General features: G+C 38.3%; 1 protein-coding gene across 1 annotated transcript; it reads left to right on the forward strand.

Annotated features, from left to right (window-relative positions):
- The first annotated feature begins 1,864 nt into the window (after positions 1–1,864).
- LOC121153938 (olfactory receptor 8B12-like) lies at positions 1,865–2,815 on the forward strand. Its single transcript, XM_040976695.1, has one exon. It carries the CDS (start codon positions 1,874–1,876, stop codon positions 2,813–2,815), a length of 942 nt encoding a protein of 313 aa, XP_040832629.1. The 5' UTR covers positions 1,865–1,873.
- Positions 2,816–12,586: the final 9,771 nt, after the last annotated feature.

Raw genomic sequence — 12,586 nt, forward strand, 5'->3', positions numbered from 1 at the left:
TTCTCCTTTGCTTTCCTTTTTCTCAAGGCATTTTTTCCTTTTTCTTTCTTTACACTTTTTTTGGTATTTATTTTATTTTGACAATTTTGACATAGTTGATTAGGGCACAAAGGGTCAAGGGCTACAGGAAAGTGGGTAAGACCTTTGTTTCCACATTATTATTATTATTATTATTATTATTATTATATTTTTTCTGTATCTGGGCTGAGGGGAAAGAAAAAGGGAGAAGCCCCACTCAGCCTCTCACCCATCCCAGGTCCCCGATGTGGGGCATGCTCCGAGGGCACTGCTAAAGTGGTTTCGATAGTTCAACTGTTCTGATTTGCTGCTAATCTCGCCATTGAGGAATTTTCCATGTTCCATAATTTACCTCATTGTTTTCTTCTGTCTTCTTTGCTTGAACTAAGGATTTAGTTTCGCTACTTGTTAGTGAAAAATAACTGGATTTAAAATAGGCCTCATAACACAGAAAGTCCTGTAGAGGTGTTGATCAAAGGAATGCCATTCTTGGTCAAGTCTTACATGGATTCCTGATTATCTGAAAAATTGGCACTCAGAGTTTGACAAATACTGGAATTTGGTAAGTGGCAAATATTTGTTTATAATTTGCATGAGCAGGGAATTGGAACAAGTCATGGAGGTTTTCTTATGTTGGTGGGATTGGTGTCACTTTAACAATTCTTAGATTGAATGAAATAGTGCATATCTTCTGAAATCTGATGGCTCCTAATTTGATCATTCCTGGGTCTGGTATTTTATATGGCTTTTAAGGTTGCTTGCTTCTTTCTTTTCTTCCTTCTTTTTTTATCTTATTAAGAGTTTCCTAAGAACCTTCTTAGTAAAAATATTGCCCAGACACTACATTATCACACTTACACAGGGGTGGTCTAGCCAGTGATAAGACCTTTAGTGCTGGAGATGCGCACACAAGGTTTGACTTCAGATTTGAATATGCTCCTTATATCTAGAGTGAATATTTACAGATATAATTTGTGAAGTTGTTGTGAGTGATAAATGTAGCAGAATAGTTTGTCTATTGTTGTTGGATCTTTGGTGTCCATCTGAGAGTGCTGGGTTAAATTCAGTATTTGACACACAGTCATTTCACAATGCAAGGTAGCAAGAATTATTTTCCACCACCACTGGGCTTTGCTCTTAATTATGCTAACAAAGATGAAACATGAAATAATACATCATTAAAAGCTGCATGAAGCACATTCAAGGATGTGTGGAAACGCCTCTTCCTTGGGGAACGTGACTTGATGCTCTTTTGGGAGCCCCTGTAAATACTGCACTGAGATTTCCAATCTATAAGAAAGCTCTCCAATCTCCCTTTCCCAGACTATTAGGAAGGGATGCTGTTCCATCCATGGGAGCTGCACAGGAGCATTCAGGTAAAGCGACAATCAGAGGTCATATTCTACCATTCTTCAGAAAAGGGGCTTTGATCCTGTGAGCAGGACCACAGCGATCTGCCTTATGAGGTGCCCTTTTCCAGGCCATTGGCGTCTCCAGGAAGGAAATGCATGGTACACAGCACAGAACTGAGCTGTGTTTCCAAGCTGAAGGGGGCCAGTGGCTGCCTGACCTGCTAGGGCCTGCAGGAGAGTGTTGAGAAGCTCAAAGCACAGGAACCAGTTTGGCTGAGTCCACCTGCTGCAGTAACTCAGCTGCTTGGGCACAAGGTCCTCATCAGTAGAAAGAGGATATTCCTAATGCTGTACTGCACTTAGAAGAATGCCTTTCTCACAGTTGGTGCTAAGGAACTGTGTCTTTTCTTTCCCTCACTTCCCCTCCCCTTCTGTGGTGGGTGGTTCTCTGTGTTTCTCTTCAGTGACTCTTATTTTTTCTCTTCAGTCTCACCCCGAGGAGAATGGCTGCAGAGAACTCCTCGGTGACAGAGTTCATCCTCACAGGCTTAACGGATCAGCCAGGACTCCAGCTTCCTCTCTTCTTCCTGTTTCTAGGCTTCTATGCAGTCACTGTGGTGGGGAATCTGGGCTTGATAATGCTGATTAGTGTGAACTCTAACCTGCATATTCCCATGTACTTCTTCCTTTTCAATTTGTCCTTCATAGATTTCAGTTACTCCACTACTCTCACTCCTAAAATGTTGATGGGTTTTGTGTCTGAAAAAAATGTCATTTCCTTTGGGGGATGTATGACTCAATTTTTTTTCTTTTGCTTCTTTGTCTTTTCTGAGTCTTACATTCTGTCTGCAATGGCATATGATCGCTATGTTGCTATTTGTAAGCCTTTGTTGTACACAGTAATTATGTCTCCCCAGGTATGCTTGCTACTTCTGTTGGGGGTCTATGGGATGGGTGTTTTTGGAGCTGTGGCCCATATGGGAAACCTAATGTTTATGAACTTTTGTGCCAACAACCTCATTAATCATTACATGTGTGACATAATTCCCCTCCTTGAGCTCTCTTGCAATAGATCTTATGTAAATTTGCTGTTGGTATTTATTATTGTGACCATTGGCATTGGGATACCCCTTGTTACCATATTTATATCTTATGGGTTTATTCTTTCTAACATTCTGAACATCAGTTCCACTGAAGGCAGATCCAAAGCTTTCAGTACCTGTAGTTCCCACATAATAGTGGTGTCTCTATTTTTTGGATCAGGAGCATTTATGTACCTTAAACCACCTTCAATTTTACCCTTGGATCAGGGAAAAGTGTCTTCTGTTTTCTATACTGCAGTAGTGCCCATGTTGAACCCATTAATCTATAGCTTGAGGAATAGGGATGTCAAAGTCGCCCTGACAAAAACCTTGAATAGAAAATTTTTCCTTGAAAGTGTTTGAGAGTACAAGCTTCATTCATTACAGTGTTTTTAATTTATTTTTTTCTTTTTTTTTAAAGATTTATTTTTATTATTTTTTCATTGGAAAGGCGGATATACAGAGAGGAGAGACAGAGAGGAAGATCTTCTGTCCGATGATTCACTCCCCAAGTGAGCGCAACGGGCCGATACTATGCCGATCCGAAGCCAGGAGCCTCTTCCGGGTCTCCCACGCGGGTGCAGGGTCCCAAAGCTTTGGGCTGTCCTCAACTGCTTTCCCAGGCCACAGGCAGGGAGCTGGAAGGGAAGCAGGGCTGCCGGGATTAGAACCGGCGCCCATATGGGATCCGGGGCGTGCAAGGCGAGGACCTTTAACCACTTGCGCCACCGCGCTGGGCCCAATTTATTTTTTTCAATGAATGAGACCAAATCCAGTCTTTCTCACTCCAGTACTTAGAATAAGTCTTTTTTTTTTTTTTAAAAAAAAGATTTATTTTATTTTTATTAGCAAGAAAGATTTACAGAGAGAGTGAGAGACAGAGAGAAAGCCCTGGTTCACCCCCTAAGGGGATGTAACAGCTGGAGACAGGCTGATCTGAAGCCAGGAGCTAGGAGCTTCTTCTGGGTCTCCCACACGTCTATAGTTTCCCTAGGCCAGGGGCCATCTTCCACTGCTTTCCCTGGCCACAAAGAAAGAGCTGGATGAGAATTAGAGCAGCTGGGACATGAACTGGGACCCATACGGGATCCCAGCGCATGCAAGGTGAGGACTTAACTTCTAGTCTAAGGCACTGGGCCCTAGAATAAGCGTTTTGTCTTGTTCTTAAATATGCCACTCTATTCATTTGTTTTATGTAAAGTTTCTATAGTTATAGAAGATTTTATTTCAAATAAGCCTAGGGAATCATGTTACTACAGTTCTTCATGCTGTGAACACAGACCTGAAGATGGAAGCCTCATGATTGAATTGTAGTCTAATTTATTATACTTCTCATTGGCCATACTTTCTTGTTTCATCTTTTTATCTGGCCAGGTTCAATGTTTGCTACTGCTGTTGTATGTGCTATTGAAAGAAGTTTAATTCTATTTACAGTGATAGCATGCCTTTCATGTGTTAATTTTTGAAACACAATTGTTGTGATAGAGGTGAAAATATGGTTGATTTGGAATAGATGATAAGACAAATGTTTGTAAATGTTTATGTTTTTTGAGTGGGAATTATGTTAGATTCCACACAGAATCAATGAGAAGTGCTTCTTGTGATGCTGTTCACAAGAACAGAGAAAGGTTGATTCATTAGATCTTCTAAGTGATGAGCAGTTTTAAGAAAGGGTTTTGGGAATGCAGGTCTCTCCATCCATTATTTCTAGAGACATAACTTGGAGCTTCACCTAATCTGAATAATGCGACTTAATAATGGACAGCTTCTGGTATGAGACCACTGGAGACATAGCAACCAGTGAATTATCAGGGGAAGCAATTGCCATTGCATTTTAAGGCAGTGTATAAATCCATGATCTTCAAAAACTACAGCCTAAAGTAAAGGAGTGTTGTCTCCAAAAAATTCACATCTACAGCTTTGGGTAAGTAGAGGCACAGCTTTGTATAAAAGATGAGAATAATAATTTGGAGGTCTGAACATATTATTCAGAGAAACATCTACTAGAGGCAATGTTATGGAAACTAGAAGATTGTTGGACTCAGGAACTTTTCTTAGGAAGTTTTTGTTAAAAAGGAGTTTGGATAACTATTTAGTTTTCTTTGTTTTGGAGTGGTTTTGTTTGATCAAGCTGTAATAAGAGAAAGAAAAACATGGGGGTTGAATATGCTTTGGAAAATACTGTAGAGGAGAAGATCAATAAATTCAGGGTGTTTGTGTGGTCAAGAATCAGAACAGTGTGGGCAAACAAGGAAATAGTCTATCCCCTTTTAAATTGAAGCTATATATATGTATATATATATATTTCACACATATATATGACTTCGCTACATACCACCATTATCTAGGACAAAATGTTGGCTTTCATCATTTAAAAACTATTCCTATCCTTTCCCATTAAATGTTCCTCTTGCTTCTTTCTACACAGACATAAACTCCTTTTACATTTTCACCACATCTATTTTGCCCATTTTAAATTTCACTTGCATGTTAAATAATGTAATTACTCTTTTATGTAGGACTTCTTGAATTCAATGGCAAGTGTCCTGTGCGATTTGTTGGTTATGTTTTTCCTGGTTATTACTGTTTATTATTGTATGACTGTGGAGTGATTTGCTTATCCATTATCCTTTTGGTGGACATGTGGCTTGTTAGTTTTGCATATTATTAATAAAGCTGCTATATATGTTCTTACATTTGGCTTTGACATTTATATATACACCTGATCAGGGATTTACTAGGGACATGGTAGGCACATATTTATGTTTCTAAATGCTACCAGCCTATCTTCCAAAGTATTTACACTAGCTTGTACTTCTATCGGCGATTTCCAGGTAAGGGAGATTATCATCCATATGATCACTTGTTATTTTTAAAATTTTTATTATTTTATTGTGTGTGTAACACAATATTATTTTGACCTTTTTGGGCATTTCCATGATAAACAGTGCAATGTTTTACTTCCTATATGTTCACTAGATATTTGGAGAGCACACTCTATGAAGTGACTATCCAAGTCTAAGCCCACTTAAAAACAGTCTTCTTAGTTTTTCTATTGATCTGAGTTTATAGAAAATTATATTGTAGATATGCATCCGTTTTCAGACAAACACACTGTAGTTACCCTTGCTCAGTCTGTGTCATTCCCCGTGATGTAGTTTGTTAATAGATATTTAAATTGTGATAAACTTTAATTTATTAAATTCATTTGCTGCTCATGTTTTGCCCTGTAAATCTTTTCCTGGCACATAACAGCAAAGATATTCTCACATTTTCTTTTCAAACTTCCTGTATCTTCCTTGAATATTTAGAACTTTAGTAATTTCATATCAGTCTTCATGTATGAAGAGGAGTACTTCCATTTTTGCATGGAAATATTAAATTATTTTAACATCACTTATTGAAATGACTATCTTGTCTCTCTCTCTCTCTCTGGGTCTACCATGTGGGTTTATTTGAAGAACAAGCGATGATATTTTTGTGGATTTGGAAAAAAGTTGGCTGGACTCTAAGTGTTGTATTTCACCAGTAAAGTAGTGAATAGAAATCATGACAACAAATGTTCATATGTTGTTTTTGGAGTTAAATTACAGTTATTTCTAGGAATTTAGTATCTTCAAAAGTAGCTGATAAATTTCTGAGGGTCGTGTGTTGACTAACTTGTAAAATATGAACTTCTTGAAACCAGCATTGTGGCTCAACAGGCTAATCCTCCAAGCTTTGGAATCCTACATGTCCCAGGTGCTCTACCTCCCATCTGGCTCTCTGCTTGTGGCCTGAGAAAGCAATGGAGGATGGCTCAATCCTTGAGACTGTATAACCATATGGGAAATCCAGAAGAGGTTCCTGGTTCCTGGCTTCAGATCGACTCAGCTCTGGTTGTTGCAGACATTTGGGGAGTGAACCCTCTGATGGAAGAACTTTCTATCATTTTTCTCTCTAAATATGCATTTCTGATAAAAAATAAAATCTTTTTTAAAATTTGAACTTCTTGCTGCCCAGTTTTGGGTAAGGAGTTCCCACATTTGTATGATGGAGCCCTAGAGGTTTTCAGCTTCATAATTTTTACCCAGAGTGAGGAATGGTAAACATTCATAAAACATTTAAGTGGTCCTCATTTAATGGTTCTCATAAAATATTTAACCAGATTTAGTTTGGACTTCATGTAGTTGTCAAAATTCTTATGTAGAATGATTGATTCCAGCCTTTGTCAGGAGAAGCACACATAAACTACACATGGTAATATAACTGCTGCCCAAAGAGTTTATCTCTCTTTCTAAATTTCTGTTCCTTTTGATAAATGAAATGTCACTTGATTTGGGTGTCACTTGATCGTTTATAGAAAAGTAAGGGCACATGGCCAACTAGAAGGGGACTCTGCATCAGTAGGTCTGGTCTTTTTTTCAGTGTTGGAAATTCTCCCACCTTTCATTTGTCTTGTTCTGTTTTTATAGGTATATTGATTTCTTGCTTTTCTGAGTCTTTAAAACCACTTTCAGCTTTGCAAGTACCTGTTTAAAGTCTGTACTTTCAGAAATATGGCAGATATACACTACTATGTAACCAACAATGAGTGGGGTTTAGAAGCTCTGAATTGAAGTCGCCTTCATTGGTGATAAGGGGGCTGTTCATGCTTTCACACTAGCCAGTCATTCTTTCTGGACCGCTTCCAAAGTAACACAGATTGCTAGATATTTCTGCATCTCTTGTGCAGGCAAACCAGCCTTGAGAAACCTGAACAAACTCACTGGCCGGGAGAAACAATTACAAGGATCAGAGCTTTTTGAAATTGTATTTGATGTGGTGTGAATAATAATTTGATAGAGACATGGGAGGGAATTTACACGTATCCCTGGCCCTGTGTGGGTGGTTCCTAACTGATAGATGTTTTTATGTTCCTGCTGTAACTTTGGCATAAAAAAAATAAAAACCACATTGCATCTGAATTGTTCCATTTGTCTCTTCAGATTTTCTATTTATTTGGTGTTTTCACTTAAAAAATCTGTGTATATTTAGAAAGAGACATATTCAAAGATTTATATTTTTATTTGGTAGTCAGATTGACACAGAGACACAATATGAAAGGAACAGAGAAAGAGAGAATGAAGTTTTCAATCTATTAGTTCATACCCCAAATAACCACGATAGCTGGAACTCCGTTAAGGAATCCCTCTAGGTTAGGAGGGTCCAACTACTGGGGCATCTTCTGCTGCCTTGCTAGGAATATTGGCAGAAAGCTAGGGTAAAATTATAAGAGCTGGGCCTCAACCAGTGCTCCAATATGGAATGGTGGCTTAACCTGCTGTGCCATAACATTAACCTCTCCCCTATTTTAAAACTCTATATTGAGTGATGTTTTGGTCTTGCCCGTCAGAATAAATTACTCTCTTGTGGAAAGGAAGGGCAGAGGTATGCCTAAGCTGTTATTATGGGGCACCTATCTTTTCATTCCCCAAAGGGATCAGAGAATGAGAACAATTTCATTTTCCCCTCACAATCCCATCTCCACTCTTCCTCATGGGTTGTTTTGCATCTGCTGTTAGGGATTGGGCAGATGTTGTGCTTTCTTTCATAGGGAAGGCCTGAAGGTTTTCTTTTAACCTTTCATTAGCCTGTAATTGTTAAAATTTTGGTTTTGACCTGGGAGGAGTTATAGGATTCTTCTCCAGTGACAGATCCAAGCTCCCTTTTGATTAGCCTCATTAAATGCTGATCAGCTGATTTCCTTCTCTGACTCCTTTATATGTTTTCCTCTGCTACTTTTCAGAGTGATAAGTGAAGCCTGATCAATTACCCCCTTAACCTTTCTCATATGAAATATCCCAGTGATCCTTCATCTGATATTACTTGCCTCTTGCCCAATATTTAGAGTTTTATTGGTCTTTGCTTTCACTGATTCCTCTTCTTGGGGTGAGAGTTCTTAGTGCAACAAAACTTGGCTGTATTTCTATAGTAATAATGTTATAATAAGATTTAGCTTTTCAATGAAAATTTAGAGTCAGTAAGAAAAAAATCAATAGTCTATCATAAAGACAGAAAGGAACAATATCTGTAACAAGTAATGGTTATTTTATAATTAAAATTGTACCCTCATTTTTATATTGTAAACAACAGATTATTTCATATATTGATTACATAAGGAAATTCAATGGTAAAAATAACTCAAGAAAAACAAACCTTTTTCACAACATCGTCAAGTTGGCTCTAATGCCAGCTACGTGAATGCTAATTAAAATTGAGGTAATGACTGTCATTAGATTTAATGAATATTAATAAAGTTGGGACATGCATTGGTGGATCATCATTTACAAACCTTCCAAGAAAAATTTAAGCTGATATAAATGTATGTATATATGTGTGTATATATATATATATATATACACAATATGTGTCAATGTAGCAAAAGAACCTTACTTATGTTTATTTCATCATCACTAGAACATCAAAAGTTAGCTAGTTCTTTTAAAAGATAGCCATGGATGTAAGCATTTGCCCAGGCAGTTAAGACACCTAATGGGATGTCCATATTCCATATTGGAATGCCTGGGTTTGATTCTTCCTGGCTTAACTCCTGACTCCAGCTTTCTGCTGTTATACAAATTTGGAACAGCAAAGGATGACTCAAATAGTTGGTTTCCTGCCACTCATGTGGGAGACATAAATTAAATTCCTGGCTCCTGACTTTGACTCCATCCAGAAGCTATTGTGGGCATTTGTGGATGGGCCTATAGATGTGAGTTCTCTGTATCTGCATCTCAAAAAAAAATCAGTGGCTATTAGTATCAGAAACATAATTTACATATTATACTTTTATGTAGCAAAATGGATAAATCTTGCAGATAATGATTTAGACATTAAAAGCTATGTATTAAATGACTAAAGCTCAAAAATAGGAAAAATCAGTCTGTATTATAGAGCACAGAAAGAGAATACTTCTAGGAAGGGAGGTATAGGTGGTAATGGCTGTAAGGGGGATGGGTGAATCTTGCAGTATGCCGTAAACGATCTGCTTGAGCTGGGTACTCATAGAATTTGTATTTTGTGTATGTTTTACTAAGAATGTGGGAATGTCCATGTGTTCGTGAAAACAAAATAATCAAATAAAAGAAGAGAAATTGCCACTATGAGATAAAAAAGTTGAAGAATCTGACAAAGGATTTTAGGTGAGAATGTCTGAAGAACAACAGTCTCTGGAATCTGATGATTTTGTGTAGTATTTTTCTCTGAAATATTGTCCAGTGTACTCTGGAAGGGAACAAATGGATCCAAACAGAGTGCTGAGGTGGTGGTGGTGATGGTGAGAGGGGCTAGAATTGAAAGCTGCTTGCCAGCCTGGGTATTCACCTCTTCCCACGCCTTGCAGCTCCTGCACTGTGTGCACACAATTTGGTCTGACCCAGACAAACTCCAGCAAGAGAGCTGCTCATGGGAAGATATTGCCTATTGGAAGGAACTAGATTTGAGAACAGGCAGAACTCAGGAGAAGGCGAGTTGCTAGAAAAAATAGCTGCAAAAGCTACCTTTGAGATTCAGCAGGTTTTTTTTTTTTAAATTAATTACGTTGCATTATGTGACACAGTTTCATAGGCTCTGGGATTCCCCCAACCCCTCCCCATGCTCTTCCCCCATGGTGGATTCCTCCACCTTGTTGCAGTATTACAGTTCAAATTCAGTCAAGATTCTTTCATTGCAAACATATACCAAGCATAGAGTCCAGCATCTTATTGTCTAGATAAATTCAATGGTTTCTTGGAGTGATCATCTCTGGTCTGAAGGTAGAGCTGGCAGAATATCGTTCTGACCAATTAAAAACCATAACATAACATCAACAACAATTTACAACATTATGGAGTTAATTGACATGGTATTGAGTAACCAATATGTTAAAAAAATGCAAGTTCTTAACCACATCCTGTGACTACTTCATTGACATTTCAATTTTGGTTTATATACAGAACCGGCTGCTATACACCTTAAAATGGCTATAGGATACTATTCAGCTGTCTCATGTCTATTTTCATTTTAGTATTTAGCAGTTAATAGTTTTGAAGCATAATTTTGCTGAACCTGGCTCCTTTTTGGGTAGTCTAACTCTATAACTCTAACAAGGCATATGTCAACAGTTGAGGTGCAGAACAGTTTTAGGAGGGATGTGCAGAGAAATCTTCAATACCTTAGTGAGGAGTAATTAATCTTTGTGTCCTACTTAGTAAGGTATATGTGAATCCACGCTGACTGTTTCCTGCCTGGTTCTAAGCTTTCCTTGTTGTTCTCTCTCTATCTATTCTAATTTTTTTGTTTGCTTTTTTTTTCTTTTGGGGGGATGGCTATGGAGCAACCCTGATGGTTATTGCAAGAGAGGCTGGGGATCCAAAGTTGGAACTAAGTAAGGACCGGAGAAAGCTCCTCTCCCTAGGAGATTCAGCAGGTTTTTACAGTGCTACTTCCACAGGCAACTGGCATTGCTGGAGGCAGCCCTGTAACACAGAGCGTAGGACTTCGGCAATAGGGAGACATAGAAACAGCAGCAGAGAATCTTCAACACCTGACTTGTTTGTGGTTATCTTTCAGAGGATGAAACAGGAAAACTACTCAGAGGCAACCAGATCACCACACATAAGAATAGTCAAAACCAGCATGAATCCTCTTCTCTTCTCCTCTCCTCTCCTCTCCTCTCCTCTCCTCTCCTCTCCTCTCCTCTCCTCTCCTCTCCTCTCCTCTCCTCTCCTCTCCTCTCCTCTCCTCTCCTCTCCTCTCCTCTCTTTTTCACTCTACTTTACCAATAAATACATCAATCTTTTAAGAGGATATAAAAGAAAATGCTCATACAAATGTACACACAATGGCTGTGGTGCTCAGAACACAAAGAATATATGAAATAAAATGTAGAACAATGCTGGAGAATATCTTCTGTGTGTGTTGCCGTTCACCTTCAGTGTATGTGTCCCACAGGGGTTGTCTCCTTCCTGCTTTTGTGGAAGAAGCCACTGTTGACCCTAGTGTCTAAAATCTCCCTTGGATGTGTCCAAGTCATGAAGTCCAGCCAAAGATGGAAGACCACTTATCCTTCCTCAGTCTGCGTAGGGCAATCTTTCCCAGTGCCGGATTCTCTTTCATAATTATCTCTCAGGAGGTAGAGACTGCCAGTATCTTTAACGTTGTACAAGAAACCCTGATATCTGGCAGGGTTCATCTTTGTTCTCATAATAAATTAAAGAGTTTGAGGCACTGTGGATGGACTACAAAATCTGATTTTTGAATTTAGTAATGCAGTTGCATAGTTTCAAATTATCTGAGAATGAAAGAACTAATGCTTACCTGAAACCCATCTAATTTGCAATAACATATTGATAATTATAATGTGCACTAGAAATTATTGTGGGCTTATTTATATTTGAGCATACTAGGTTGATTATAGGATGATATTTTGAGATGTGATGGACATGAGCTGCCAGCTCTGCTCTTTTACTAGCAGTGTTGTGATTTGATGTAATTATTGCACTTTATTAAATTCAGTTTAATGATCTATAAAAGACAAATACCAGTCTCATCTGGCTTTTGTGAGAATTACTACTGTAGTTTATAAAAAATTAATGTGGATAATTAATTTAATGCCTGTCATTTTTTGTTTTCATCATTTGTAAAAGAAGTTAAAGCTTTAAAATTTTGACATGGTAAAATAAATTTTAAAAAGTGATACACACACAGATGGCAAGAAGATGGACAAGTTCATGGTCTCATCTGCTGGTTCACTTTCCAAGGACCTACAATGGCCAGTACAATGCCAAGGTGAAGCTGGGAGAAGGAAGCTCAGTCCAAGCCTGCCATAAGGATGACTGGAATCCAATCATTTAGGACATAGTTTTCTGCCTCTCAAGGTGTATTTTAGCAGGACTCTGGAGTTAGGACGCAAACCCAGATAGTTTGATATGTGACGTGGAAGTCTTAGCTAGCATTTTAACCACTAGGCTAATACTCTCCCCCAACTTGCTTATTTCTAAACACAATTTGCTAAAGTTTCTGAAAATCCTAAAATGAGTAAGACCAAAACAGAAAATCAATACCCACTAGTGAGAGAGATAGGTGTAATACACCATTTAACAAGATAACTGCATCTTGGAGATAAGCAATTTG

The sequence above is a fragment of the Ochotona curzoniae genome, unplaced genomic scaffold (assembly GCF_017591425.1).
Source record: "Ochotona curzoniae isolate NIBS_2020 unplaced genomic scaffold, NIBS_Ocur_1.0 contig_2723, whole genome shotgun sequence".
NCBI lineage: Eukaryota > Metazoa > Chordata > Mammalia > Lagomorpha > Ochotonidae > Ochotona > Ochotona curzoniae.

Coding starts and splice junctions, on each gene's coding strand:
- LOC121153938 (XM_040976695.1), top strand. CDS start 1,874: ATGGCTGCAGAGAACTCCTCGGTGACAGAGTTCATCCTCACAGGCTTA.